Here is a 15,151-nt window from a genome sequence, read left to right on the forward strand (position 1 = left end):
AAATTGTGTGGGGGAAAGAGCAGGTTAGAGACTGTCCCTTGTCATTTGATATTTGAGTGCCCCTGCATGTGCCATATATTAGTTTTATTTTCTACCGTGACACCGAGCTATGAGAAAAGAACTCTCCAGAGCATCTTAAAAGACATCTTCTATTAAAGATGGGAAGAGATAAGCAAAACGCAGACAGTAGATCTCACAGCCAGAGGTAAAAATAATATACACAGCTGTCTCTCATGCTTTAATTGGAGGAGAGGCATAAGAGTGTGGAGCTTAGTTTCCCTTGCAAGAGTGTTTTGTAGAAGAGTGCTTGGTGGAGGTTGAATGGGGAAAGCGAAGGTAGGTGGAAAGCGTACATCTGTGTCAAAGCTGTGACAAAATGCTTGGAAAATGCCCAGAAAAACAAATGACTGTAACACTTAAATTTTGCATCATATTCCCTAGAGGTCATAATTTTCCGTGTGAGGAAACAGAAGTTGATATTGGAGAAGGTCAGACAGCCACTGTGGTGCTGAAGATGGATGTGAGGGCCTCCTGTGCAAGATTAAATTTGAGAAAAAGAAGCAAATCAGGAAATAGGCATGGCACCTAATGAGGCTCCTGCAGAAAGTGATCTGGTATGAACCCGACTTCTCTCTGGTGCTAGGCAAAAAGGGCCCAGTTTATGAGAGCTTTGCCTTCCCTGTCTTCATGGGACAAATTCCACCTGAGAAAAGGCATACTAGAGAAAAAGAGTACTGGAAGTTTAGGTATAAATTCACTAATGGGTTGTTGGATAAGGACTGCAGAAAATCTAGCACTCTTGAGTGTCTCAGAAGTGGCTCCCTGTAAATACATACTCTCATGCATTTTACTGAAGTAAGGAGTTTTGTGAAGTTGGATTTTGTTTTTAATTTAGTTGGGCCCATGTCCAAACCAGCCTGGCCTATATTTTGGCCTAATGAGTACTTGGCTGGGATGCCACTGAGTATATTGCTGGTGCTGCAAGAAGTGCATAAGGATTGATGAGTCCTTACGTGGTGCTCTTTGCCTGGACCAGCCCAGGAGCCCAAGCAAAGCATATGAAGGCTGCTGCCCAGCTGGCTTTTGTAGCAGTTAAAGAACTGACTGTGCTTTTTATAGGAGCTGAGGGTGATAGTTACTTACATTCATATTCAGAGTCTGCAGTTTGATATTGATGTTTCGTTGTGCCTAAATTGCCCGATTCTTTCCATTAGATCCTTAACTTTTCCCTTTTAGGAAAAAAAACCCACAAAACAAACCAAAACCAAACCCAACAAGCTGTTTGATACTGCTGGTACAAGATGTCTGTGATGTTCCTACTCCAGAAACAACCTCATTTTAATGTCGGGCAAAGTAATTCTTGCATTCACACACAGAGAGGTTGTAATTAAGTTTTGTGACTGCTACCTGAGAAGAGATGCTTTTTAAATGTGAACCACACACATCATTATTAGTGCAGTTGGCCTCTTGCCCATCAAAGCACTGATTATTTTCTACAACAGCTACTCCAGTTCCTCTCCTTTTTCAGTTTCGTGTTATCTCGCATGGACATCAGCAGTCCCTTTGCCAAATTTCTTAGTAAAATCATGGCACTCCAGACTCATAGGAAGAGGATTTATCAGCACTATAGCAGTTAATTGCTTTAGCTAGCATATGGCACTGTCCTTTGAACACTGGAGATGCAGAAAGCATGTGAATAGTGTTAGAAGTGAATCACTTTGAAAGTTGTTCTGTCTTGGTGGGGAAGTTAAGACAACTAGTAATGGATTTGGTATCTTAGATCTGCTTTTTGAAATGGTCCAAAACTGTGTTACTGAGCTATTTTGAGAGATGCTATACTTTAAAAAGTCTGAATTTTCTGTTTATTTGTTTATATACTTTGTTTAGCTTGGCCTTCTTGGGTGCATTTACTCATTGAATGTTGGTGCTTAGTTAGGTGCTTGAATACACAATTCCTGAGTAAATTTGTCCTTTGTATCTCATTCTCTTTCACTTATGTTTCCCAGAGGAGCTCCTTCAGCCAGATCTATTGAAGGAATAATTATTTCATCAGGATTTAATGTGTATCTTGATTACACTTTGAAGACATTCTCTTGAGGAGTTTTTATCATTTCAACACAGGATCATAGCATGTAAACAAGGAAATAAACATTATCTTTCATATTAATCAACAAGATGATTAAATAATAACCACAATTGTTAATTGGTACTTGGAGATAGAGGGTAATGACTGTCTTGAGTTCCACAATGAGAGTACCAACAGGTAGAGACTCTTTTCTGTACAGTAAAGCTGCATATAATTTAGGAGGCATTACGGTTTTAATGTGCAGCTGCAACCATAGTGAAGTTGTGCAACTGTTTGCCTGGTGTCCTATTTCAGGCATACGTTTTCATAGTGAATGAGGTATTAGCAAGGGGATTTGAGGTTTAGGCAGTTAAATCAGTTCTCATTGCCACCAAAGACCTGAGGTTCTGTATAAACCCATGCTTGCAGTGTTTTGCTTTGCTGCGGGGGACAGTTCCTGCTGGTTTCAGGATGCAGCAGGAGTCAAAAGCTGCTGCTTTCCTCAGAGGCAACAGTCCAACTTGTCCCTCAAAAGCCAGTGGCTTCTGGCTCCCTCTGAGTTTGGAACTACAGCCTCATTTTTTCATCACATGAGTCTTTGTCTTCTTCTAAATACTGCAGTGTTTGTAGAGGGAGAAGGGAGCACGTAGGGGGTCTGCATCTCTAGAAGTTGATGAAGGAAAAAGGTCCAGGAGTTTAACACACACATTTGGGAATGTAGAGTATAGGACTGGGAATTTTGGAGATCTGTATTGAGTCCTGCCCCTCATGCTGATGAGCTGTCTAATCTTGACCCAAGTGAGTAATTTTGCTCTCAGATACAACCAGTTGTTTGTACTGTAACTCATTTGAAGCAAGTAGCACTGCTGAAGAAACTGTGCAGCCCTCCTGCTCTCAGTGTTCATTTTTGCTTCTGACCTACCATAAATACAACCAAAGGAAGAGTTTCCTTCTCTGATCAGCTTACTGAGCTGACTCAGCCTGAGGCTGCCCAATCACTGGATTTGTGACAAGGTTAGGGGTCTGGATTTACTGTGAATTAGGTATGACAGTAAAGCACTGCCTTAGTTTCTCCATATGTCTGTTGCTTATAATACTTCACAGATGCTAATGCCAGCTCATTCTTATTGAAAAGTACTTAGAGATCCTGGGCTGAAAGGCGTGATGAAAATATAAAGTTGCCATTGTGTAAAGGGACTTTTTGTTGTCACATATTTGTAAACGGATTTGTCTAAAGTCACAGGCCTTTAAATTGCAAGCATGGACCAGAATAGTGCTTTGCCCCCAGAAGACCTGTTGGCATCAGTAGCATGGTCTCAGGTCACCCACAGATGCTGACAGTGTGACACTTTGCATTTTTGCTGGCTTAACAGTCATTCAAAGTAATGTTAAAAGATAGCATGTTGGATGCTTTGACGATATGTATCTGAGGGTGCGCTATTTACTGACAGTCTCAGGGTCAGATCAAACATGTCTTACTCAGGTGGCAAAGCTCTCCTTGGCTTTGACAGAGCTGAGATTTCATCCTCACTGCCATCCCCGGTTGCCCAGCGCGTACTCACTAACACGTACATTTGTTCTGCTTAACTCTGCAAGGTGATTTTTTTCCCATGTGAGTTCTGATGTAGAGTCGAGTTTCTGTTTTTGTTTCTTGCTATACTGTTTGGTGTTGCTGAAGGGGAGTAGCAGAAAAACTGATTATGTTCCTATTCTTATTCACAAGGAATAACATTACAATTTTAATTGTATGTTTTAATTTTTCCTCCTTCTTCATCTTCTATGTTTTGAAATTCTGCATTTCAAAAGCAGGATCATTATCATTCAGAACATTAAAGCATGTCTCTTTAATAGCTTTCCCTTTTAATGTGGAAGAATGGGACTGAGGAGGAAAACCAATCTGTCTGTGTTATCTAAGGATTTCCAGTGCAGCCAACAAGAGAGGATCTTGAGCTCAGCTGACTTGGAGTGTTATTCTCTGCCTTGAGTAACTTGTAGAGTACAAAGAATCACTTTCATAATGTTATCACCAGCAAAGTCCATCTGGTCCTGCCAGTGACAAGGGGATTATTTCAGCTTTTTATTACATCAGTGAGATTTTTGCATTTTAGGATTCAGCTGTCAAGCTGTTGGGGGAAAGAGGGGAAAGTTAGATTATAATTGGAACTCTGTTGGGGGAGAAATTAACTGAATCTTTTGCCAGTAATTTTTCTACCTGTATTTCCTTCTAATTGTCTCCTGATGGTTTGTCCTTATGAAATCAGATTAGAATGCAATGACTTGATTTGTTAAGCAGGCAGTGATGACAATGAGCATCTGTTTGTCTGGTCCAGATTCCCATTAACACCTAGTAACATTGTCCTTTCTTGCTATTACTTTTATACAGAGCAGCACAGAAGCTTAACCTGTCTTCGAAGAGAAAGAAATACCATCCGCCCCTGCCACACACACATGACTTCTCTATTTATGCTACTAACTTTAGTGGCATCCTGCAGCTCTGTCCTCCCCCAGCACCACCATGCCTTCTGAGAGCTGTGTCCAAAATCAAGGACAACCCTGGCATTGGAAAGGTAACTTTGGATTTCGATTTTTTTTTAAATAGTTTTTTAGATGAATTTTAACAGGGCTGGAAGCTTTCAGCCTAGAACAGGGTTGGATAGGCTCCAGGGAAGGGTCTTGGGATAGAGAGATAGCCACAACCGTTTGAATGTGCCTGAGAGCTGTTATCACCTGTTGACTTTGGAAAGAGTTGGCAGCCTCAGAGCAGATTCAGTGCTAGAGTGTTGGCTTCCTTGAAGCCAGTTAACATCACTGACAACAACATTGGCAAAGGTTGTTTTGTCCTTCCCTCTATTAAAGTAAGAGACAAAATTTCCTTTGACATCATTGGTCCAAAACCAATGCACATACAGGCTTCACCTTTGGCAGAAGCAGTCTCTGCGTTGCCAGCAAGGCTGAGCCACTGGTACTGGTGCTGTCTGTCTGCTTGAAGTTAAGGAGATACGTTGAGGGGGCTTTGTTTCCCTCTGCTTCAATGTCATTGTAAATCAGAAGTATGGAAATGAAGTAGCAGGAGAGAAATAGATGTCTCTCCAACTTAGGAAATACAGCACCTTTCAAATTGTAAAATTTGTGCTAATTTTATTTAAAATTAATTAAAATACAACCCAATTATTTAGAGCTTTATTCATATTTATAACTGTTTAATCACCCACACAGCCGAGTCTGAATACCTATTTACATAGGTTACAAGAGATTAGTGTTTGAAGATAGAATTGAAGTATGTAATGTGCACAGGAGAGCTAAAATACGCACCTTGAGTAACCAGCGTTAACCTAAAGAGATTGTCAGCCTAAATACCTATATCTGACATTGTTGCTCACAGAGAATACTCTGTATTTCTTAAGTCAGTGAGTTTGTGCTAAATGGCAAACAAAGGGGTAATTTGGACTATTTTAAGCAGGTGGAAACTCACAGATGAAAATGTGGTTTCTTCTGTTTTTCCAGTGTGTTAGAAAAGAGGATGTAGTATTAAATGGTGGAATACAGCAAACCTGGCAGAGTAATTTAGAGATTCTCAGGTGGAGGAGGCTTTGCTAAGGAACACCCTTTCTATGTGTGTGTGTTAGCAGAGCCCATTTGTTGTGCCTGCCTCTTCTCCATGAGGCTTAGTACTTGGCCATGGCACCAGGAGTAACAGGGAGTGTGGCATTTCTGAGACTCTTTGCCTTAGGAAGACCTTTAAAGCATGCTTGCATCTCCTTGTGCCTGCAGCTCAATAAAACTGTCTTTGCACCTTACTGCACTTGTGTGCCTGCAGCTATGTGTCGCCAAGAGACTTCAGCCTTTTTCCTATGCTTTGAGGGTGGCTGGTGGGGCTTGTTAGCATGACTTGTGCCTCGTGGAAAGCTCTGGTTTATCTGGTGTCTCCAAACAGATCAACAAAGGCTAATAAAGATCAAGTGCATGATCCCAGGTGGCAGGAGGTTTTATGCCTTGGGTCACGTGGTCTACTTACTTTCTTCATTAGTGAGCACAGCAGAGGGCTTTCAAAGGGAAGAGCTCTACCAGAATGCCAAGGGGCATGGCAGGACCTTGAGCAGCTATGCGAGCTTCTCCTCCAACATGGGATATATATGTATTCCATGCTGCCAGTGTGGGTTGTATTTCTCTCCTGCCTGGCGCACTACACCAAGAATTTCCAGACTTTATGGGTCAACAAGCTGCTGTTGACCCTCAAATGTCTCTGTTGTTTAGCTCTTTAGCTGAAAACATTATTGAAGATACTATTCTAGCTGTGTCCTTCTCACTGTGTACTTGTTGACTACAATTTGGAAGAATCCTGTGCTATGCTGGAGAGGATAAGAGCTCTCTGTTAATTGAATCAGCCCTTTAGTTTTTGAGTTAAGAGCTAGACCATCCAAATGGTGATGGGGTGTACTAGTTACTAGTTTTAATGCTCAAAAAAATAAAGTAACTAGGCATCTTCTCTGATTCACAGTTTAAAATATCCAGTACCTATTAAATGTCTCTCTTAACCCATTCCTCTTTTGCAACTTTATAAATTACAGTGTTTGCCCATAGGAAAAAAAACCTCCAGCAATATAGCTGTTTTGTAAAAATTATGAGTCACCACAAATGAAATCTCGTGTATCCTAATTCTTAGAACTTGTGGTCAAAGGAAAAGTGTCAGTCCTATATAGGTGTTCTTTTAGTATTAAACACTGATAGTTTCACCTTCTCTGAGCAATGCCAAGAAGCTTTTGGTAGTATTTAGCCCACTGTGCAGTAACATTCTCCATTATAATTTCCTCTTCACCAGATTCTGCTGATCAAGATTTAGTCAGCTAGTATCTCATTATGAGGATGATGGGAATAAAGTAATTACCTTTCTTCCTCACTACTTTAAGTATCATAGCAATTGAGAGAAGAATCAGCAAATGCTGGCAGATGTGCTGTGGTCCTCTGTTTAACTTCAGTCCCTCTTCTTCTAACAGCTTTTTACTTTACAGTCCTCCTGGTTATCTTTTTCTGTGGCTTTTTCTTGCAGCGTGTCCAATAATAAGTGCAAGATACGCATAGGGGACAGAATCATGATGGATTCTGGAGTCACTTTTTCCTACTGCAGCATCTGTGGCTGGTGCTCTCTTTGGTTTGTGTGATCATTCCCAGGTACAGCTGGTGGGGCAGCCTTTTCCTTCCTCACCTCCTGGCTTGCTGCTGTTTTGTTTTTCATGGTTAGTTATGATGTGGGGGACTGGTTCCTTGCTGGTTTCTGCTGTACAGGTAAGAATATAGCAGTGCTGATGGGCTGCCTAATTCCCGCCTCACTTCACCTTGCTAAGCTGAGAATGACCCACTGAGGACCCCTTATTCTCCTCAAGGGAGTGATTTCTATGAGCATAGATAGCTTGACAAGTTTTAATTCCCTTCTTGTCAAATAGTTTCTTTCAGAGCAGGGCAGGATTCCATAGAGAAATGTGCCTTTTCTTACTGTGAAGGGGCTGAAGAGATAAAATTTAAGGAGTGTAAGTTATGTGAGAATGAAAAATAGAGGAACAAACTGGAAACCCATGAAGTGTCCAAGATACTTCAATGGGAGCAATGTGGCTCCCTTTATGAAAAGCTGAAGTGGTGAATGATATGTCAACTGTGCAGAAATACCATTTATATTAGGAAGGAACTAGTGAGTAAGGCCTGAATCCTACAACAACTAATTATTATCTGTAATGACATACTCTAGGTAGTCCCATTTCTTTTGTAAATCCACTGAAAGCTTAAAGCAAGGTATATGTTTTAAACATTTACAATGACCAATATGATTGGCTTTCCGTATTTCCCCTGCTATGGTAATTCTTAACATTTTCCCCCCCACTGATGCTCAAGGTTTTCTTTTAGCTGGTATTCAATACATTATAAGAGACACAGGAACAGAATGTGGAAAATGGGATGTCACTTTGGGGCCAAAAGGGAAAAAAGGGCTCCAGAGGGAATCTAGAAGTATAGTGTCATAAGGCTGACTTTCAGACCGGGCAACCAGGCAAAGTGGTTGAAACAATATAAAGATAGAAATAAGCAGGCAGGCATTAATGTGATATAGTAGGGATCAGCTGATGGAGCTTTTACAGGTGGAACACATACGTTAGTGTTCTGTGAAAGAGTCAGCGAGCATTTTAGTAGGGTTGGTCTGGTTGATAAAGTGTATTTGGATTTTGAAAAAGCTTTTGACAAGTGCCCTGACCTAGGTTTCTTAAAAAAACCCTAAGCTGTCATGTATTCTCTAGTGGTTTAATAACTGGTAGGAAACAAGAGGGCAGATTTCACACTGGAGCAAAGTTAGCAGTGGTGTCCATGCTGTTTGGTGTCTTCCTAAATGGTTTGGATGAGGTGGTGAAGCTGCATATTCAGAGTAACCAAAGCTAAAACTGACTGTGAAGACTTGCAAAAAGATCTCATGACACTGAAGTTACTGAGTGGATAAAGAGGCAGATGAACTTTAGTATTGATTAACACGAGGTAATGTACATAAGAAAAGGAGCTCCAACTATGCATGCACAAACGATAAGCTGTAAGGAAATCAGCCATGACTGTAACCCATTTTACCAGCCATCATGGAAGCTACAGCATTAGGTTTGTTATCATGAGTCTGAGCTTCTAAAGAAATGCGTTATTGACTGTTCAGGAGGCAAGAAGATTAAGCATCTTTAGTTTTAGGGGGTCTCTAACGGTATGTGATATAAATACATGTTCCTCTTCAGGCTCATAATGCTTAAATAACAGTCACTTATTGATTTTTTTTTTTCTTTACTGGCCTTCTTCCTTGAGGTAATATCTTTAAAGAAGTTTAATAGAGGATGGGAACAACTGAAGAAATGTAAAGATTTCCCCTCCTCCCCCATGTATATATCTCTAAATTACCTTCTCACAGGGTAAGCTATTGCTGTGGCTGAGTGAGGGAAGAGCTGGATCCCAAGACTCCAGGATGCAGAAGCAGCAGCTGTGTGTGTTTTGCTGCTGGTACAGGGTTGGACCCCAGTAAGCCTAAACCTTTGGAAAAAAGACCTCACCAAACAAATTAACATCCATACCTGGAATTTTAACTTCCTTATTTGATTTGCACTTTCAAAGCTGCGCTACCATGACTATTGGCTTTTCCTGCCAAAGAAACTCCCTTTGGCCAAAGCACTGATTCAGTGGAGAGCTCCTCCATGCATTAAGTCCTTTTCATTTAGTTTCAAAGTTAAACACATGAGTAAGAATTATTCTGAATTGGGGTAAGGGACAGTTGAATCTAAGGAACTGATTGAATTGAGCATAGGCAGCATCAGGACTATCCTGGGTGTTTCTGTGGTATCTAGAATTGGAATTAGTCAGTCTGGTTGACAGGTCCTGTCACTGGTTGTGGGACCTTGTCTTGAACTTGTGAGCTCGATGGACATTTGGGGAAGGGAAGAGGCTTGAATTCTTGCTTTTTGTAAGCTGTATGACTATAGTAAAGGCAGTAACTGTGCATTGTCAGAACTGCTGGAGGAGGCAGGAATGTGAAAATATCGTGATGGCCAGTTCTTGCGCTTGAACTCAGTTATTGATTATTTGAGCCCAAGATCTAAATTTGTTCTTAGTCTCATATCATCGTCTCCGTGCATATCGTACAGTTCTGCTGTGGTGAAATTGCTATATGGCTTTTTATGGTTGAACACATTTGTTGTTGGAGACTTACTACAGCACAGAGCCTATATGTATCTCTTGCAATTTCTATTTATAATTTCTCATTGTTTCAAGTACTCTTTTGGAAGGTGGGAAATAAATGTCTTATTAATTTCTTTTACATTTCACAAATACCAATTCTTCCCCTTATAATAATTTCAGCAGGAGTATGTGGACTTGTTCTGTGATACAAATCTTTGATTAAGCCTTTTGCTTAATTTTCTTTGCTAAGATTGCAAAATGTTATATACTTTTACAGGTGCTTGCAGGGTTTGTCCATGTTCAGGAATACCAAGCAAGGAAAAGTTTAAAAAAAAAAAAAAAAAAAAAAAAATTTAGAACTGTAGGCCTGTCTGGGACCGGTTTTTCATATAATCAACAACAATCAAGCTCTCATGCAGAAAGGAAAGTCCCACTACCAATGCAAACTGGATACTGAAAGGAATTTTGCTCACTACTGATAAATGTTATGTAGCAAATTTCATACCTTTCTCTTGAATGTGCCAAAAACATCAGAGTCCAAATCATTTAGCTGAATCCTACTTAAAAGGCAATGATCCAGTACAGTATGATTCTTGTAACTGAATCATTTTTGTGGTCTCTATGGGTGTTATTAAATTTAATGTCAGAATAGTAGGAAAGATGTCTGAAAGCCATTTAATATTGTCACTGGAAAGAAGTTAGATTATGCTCAATTTCTGACATTAATGTGCTACTTAAGATAATTTATCATATTGTGGTATTAAAAAAGACATCCTTTTTACAGTGGCTGCTGTGTAGCATTCTAATTTGCTATTTTTCTTTAGCCTGGTAGGAAGCCTTTTTCATGCAAAATGTTTTTTCTGGAGTTCTATTCAGCTCATTCTTTATAATACTGCATCATTTACAACAGCAGCTTTAAGTGCTTGTCTCTTCCAAGGATCCTGTCAATTTTTTATGTTAGAATGACAGAATCCTCCTATATGAGACAATTGAAGTGGAGCATTTAAAGAGAACCTGAATTGTCAGGCATGTTTCTTGGACAGGTATATACATATTGGTCTCCATTTATGTGTTTTAGACATTTACTTTTGTTTATGCTTTACCAAGGCATAGCTAAGGTACTGCTAATATGATTTACTGATCATGCAGGGTTTTCTTAAGTGTGCTGTATGTCCCATTCACTGGTTCTTATGATGGTTTGATGATGGATAGCAAATAGGTACTTAATTTTGTCATCTTTATTGCTGCTTGTTTCCTAATGACTAGTGTTATTTCTGATATAAATCATGTATCATACTAAGTACTCTTCTATCCATGTATGTAGTCCTGTATCATCCAAGGTTCATCATCCCTGCTGAAATGCCTTGAACTGCTTAAACAAAAATGTGGAAAAATTAGATAAAAATACACTATTTCTTCTACTTTGTTTTCACCTTTAAAAATGAAATAGTTTTCTTCATGTCTCCTGGGAGTAGAGAATCAATTCTTCTTTAATAGAGTACAATACAGAAGTGATTTTTTTTTTTTTTTTAGGTTCTCCCAGGGGAGCTAGATGGTCTATGCTAGCATGGCAATTTTGCATATAAATTTGCCATCCATTGGTAGTGGCAGTATATGAAAGGCTTGTAAGAACTACCCACAGTAAACCAATTTAGCAAGGGTTATATATCTGTCAGTTACAATTAAATCCATGAAAAATATTGGCTCTGAACTAGGACTTTTGTAATTTGATTTACACTGTAGTTGAAAAATAAGTGATTTCATTGGAAAATGGTCTTTATTCAACTGAATGTGAATTCTTTGTAATTTCTTGCTGAGAAATCTTAATTCAGAATGGTGGATGTCTAAACAAAGTTATTTAATTAACCTGCTGTTATACCCCATTTTGTGAACATTGGACAAAATTAACTTCCTGGCTGCACGATTCCTGTCAAGGATGTGTGTTTCCAGGGAATATTTAGTGTCCATTCAAATTTGATATAATGACATTTATTGCTAAAGACCAAATTGCTTGTTCATTTAGGGATTATGATACTGCTGTAACGCAGAATATGACCAGCATTTTTAGAATGGATTCCAGTACAGTGCCAGCACTTTCCCAAAATACAGACAAAGTCAGAATTTATTTTCATAAAAAAGGCTTGAGTGCATGTATTTTAAAATTTTACATGCTTTTTAATTAATTCCTTCTATTTTTTCCTTCTCATTCTGTCTAATTTGAAACTTGACAACTATATAAGCATCAAATGCTAACAAAGCATCACTATAAACACACGAACACTGCACATCCATTGATTTCAAAGGAGGTACCATATGTTACAGCTACGCCTGTGCTAACATACTTGGCTGGGTCAGGGTCTTAATTTCCTCAGCATTCAAAATGCCATGGAGTCTAGTCATTACTTAGTGAATTAGCGGAGTCTTCTCTGTCTACATGTCTGCCCCAAATTAAACTGCATAGAGTATTTGGCACCCTTTACTCCACTAAAAGATGAATGACCAACTTTCTGACATATATAAAATATTTTTTGTATTCATTGTCTAAAACATGTAGTAGAGGTCCGTGATAGTCTTAGGAACAGAATCCAAATCCTCTGGTTCTTTAAGTGTGAGACTGTCCTTCCCCTTCATCTGGTCTCAGAGTTGATAGCCCTTCCACCTTTTTTGATTATGGGGTAATAATCAATGTGAACCTGACTGTCTCAGTCTCCTGGCTGTTTCTGTCTAAAATTGTGTAGGATTGTGTCATTCTCTCTGTTATCACTGGCTCTTTTCTCTACAAATTCAGCCTTGGACGTGATTTCTTCTGGGACGACACATGCCTCACTGGTCTTGGAGGAGTTCTGTGTTCATTGATGCGTGGCTTTGCTGTAGCTCCATTCAGTTCAGCATATCTAAAATATATGGGCTATATTAGATAAAACTGCTAGCTTGCCTCTGGCCATCAGTCTCACATTCATGTCAGAGAGTTGCTTTGAAATTTGGGTTTCACGGCTTTTTGGTCTGTCTCTTACTTTTTCCAAACCTGCTTTCTGACACTGACATACGCTTGATGTTTTGCACTATCTTGACCAGTCCTGCAGCCAGCCCATTATTTTGGTTGCTGTGACTCCCTCGTCCTGTTCTCCTCAACTCCAGCTGGTTCAGTATGCAGGGGGAGGTCTGGAAATCACGAGTCCGCACAAAGGGGGCACGTGGGGACAACATTCCTGGAGGAGGTCACAGCGTGGGAACAGTGTCTGCCACGTGGCGATGGGGCAGAAGGTCTCTCCTTGTGACCCTTAGGTGTGAAACGGGGTAGACAGTAGCAATGGAGGAGGAGGGCTGTAAGAGGAGGAAGGGCAGGTACCAGCCAGGATGTGCATCCCTCAGTTTCCAAAATGTTTCATTGTTTAGGTCAGAATTATTAAATATGCATCTATATTTGACTTTCATAAGGGTCCGAGATGTCAAGGTCTAGAGTTTTAGCTCAGGGCTCCAACATATTACTGATATTTGAGTGTACTATGTGGTTCTGTTGTTCTCTAGTGGTCTCATCAGATGTTTCTGAAACTGTATGGGGTTTAGCCCCATAGTCCTCCACAAAGCCATTGTCGTCCGCACAGGGGAGATTCAGAAATCTGCCCTTTGCCAGTTTGTCTCCCTTAAAATTCTTTATTATGCGCACAGAAAACTGCAGCATGACTTTTGTTTTTCTGCTACAGCATCCATCCACTGGATTTGCCCTTACATAGCTGGAGCAAATGAATTCTAGCTTGCAGATGTTTGCTTTTATAGCCTTTATTTTCCCTGACTTCCACTGTAGGCTGACAGACAGATAAACTTAAAAAAAAAGACTAAAAATTTCTTGATTGCTATGAATCTCTCTCCCATACTTGCCAGTGAAGGTTAAAATTACACCCATTGTGCTGGGTGGGTGGGCCTCTGACCTTATGCCACCCATTTCTAGGGCTTTTTCAAATTATGTGCCTCTTTTATTTACTTTTTAAATTCTTTATCTTTTAATGGCATATTCAGGATGTATTTGACATCTTCTTTCCCCAAACACTTTTGATTTTAATAGGGTTTCCTTCAGCAATTTTGCTGACCTCCTGGTTCCTGCAGAAACATGAATTTGGAAAGTTCAGCAGCTGAGTGTTAACCCCCAGTGTACAAAACCCACCGGATTAGAGTCAGTTAATTAATGAGATACTTCAGTGGTTTGCATGATTTAGGCTTTCTTCAGGCACTGAGAAAAATGTTAATAATGTGCAAGTATTGTGATGTTTGTGTTTATTTTTGTTTGCAGAAATTGAACTCAAATACAAACCTATCCTCTTTTTCTATCAACATCCTCATTAAAATGGAGCCTCTATCCAATATTCAGTGTCTGTATGAATGTCTATGTACAAATCCTCGTATCTTTGATAATGATAAACTTCCACTTGTAATTATTTTTCTTACTCTGCATCTTTCTGTGACATTGAAGAAATACACAAAAGGGGGGGGGAAAGGAGTTACTAAAAATCCCCAGTTCTAGCAGGAAGGGTCACCCCCATCGCAAGAAGGATGTGCCATCTTAGCTCTCATTAAAGGAATCTAAAAGTGGTCAGGGCAGAGATGCCCTGAGCCTGAGATTACTTTTCCGGAATTGCCATTTTTGTATTGTCTTTCCTTTTTTGTGTTCTTTCTCCCCCGCCCCGCTATTCCTTTTAGTTCTCTATTTTTTTTCCCCTCCCAGTCCTATTCTTATTCTTTCAGGCCTGTCTTATTCTTCCATTTCTTCATTCATTCTCCTCTAAATTCCTTATCTTCTGTTTTCTTTGCTTTGTGCAAGTGTTACCAGTAGCTGGTACCGCTGCAGTTGGAACTGACCACCAGAAAGCTGGCCATGTTGTTGAATAACTGCCCACAGAGGGTGTGATCCTGAGTGGGCCTGAAATTAATGTTCTTGTACTTAATTCTAGTCATTCATTTTCATAAGCAAATAAAAGCATTAGAGTGCAGTGCAGGTATTGCTGCTATGCTCCCTAGTTACGGGCCAAAGTTACTTTAAAATTTGAAGGTTCCCATGTTTTCTTGAATCCTCCCCTCACTGCAAGCCCTTGTATCTGGATGATTTCCTGCACTGCACATTGCTATCGCTACAGGTGAGCATGCCTTTTGTATGAGAACTAGATAAAGACACCCAGGAGAAGATGCAGTTAAGTTGATCCCTAAGGCAAGAACCATGCTGGCTCTATAGTACGCTGCTTTGTCTGCCGTGCTCATCCCAGAAGGGTACTGGGATGAACTTCAGAGCTGAGAATATAAACCTGTCACTTAAGATTGGTCCTGAAACACAGGAGGGCAAGAAGTGTAAGAGGAATAAACAGGTAACACCAAACCTTTCTTTTACGTACTTAGAAGCATGTGCATGCA

The 15,151-nt window shown here is 40.0% G+C and overlaps 1 protein-coding gene across 4 annotated transcripts in view; it reads left to right on the top strand.

Moving 5' to 3' along the window:
- KIF26A (kinesin family member 26A) overlaps positions 1-15,151 on the top strand; it is a 65,992-nt gene that overhangs the window by 31,107 nt on the left and 19,734 nt on the right. For all 4 annotated transcript variants that reach the window (XM_076345556.1, XM_076345554.1, XM_076345555.1 and 1 more), the window contains exon 3: positions 4,449-4,632. In XM_076345556.1, the coding sequence (XP_076201671.1) occupies positions 4,449-4,632 (184 nt within the window). The remainder of the gene's footprint in view (positions 1-4,448; positions 4,633-15,151) is intronic.

This window comes from Aptenodytes patagonicus, chromosome 7 (genome assembly GCF_965638725.1).
Source record: "Aptenodytes patagonicus chromosome 7, bAptPat1.pri.cur, whole genome shotgun sequence".
NCBI classification, from domain to species: Eukaryota; Metazoa; Chordata; class Aves; order Sphenisciformes; family Spheniscidae; genus Aptenodytes; species Aptenodytes patagonicus.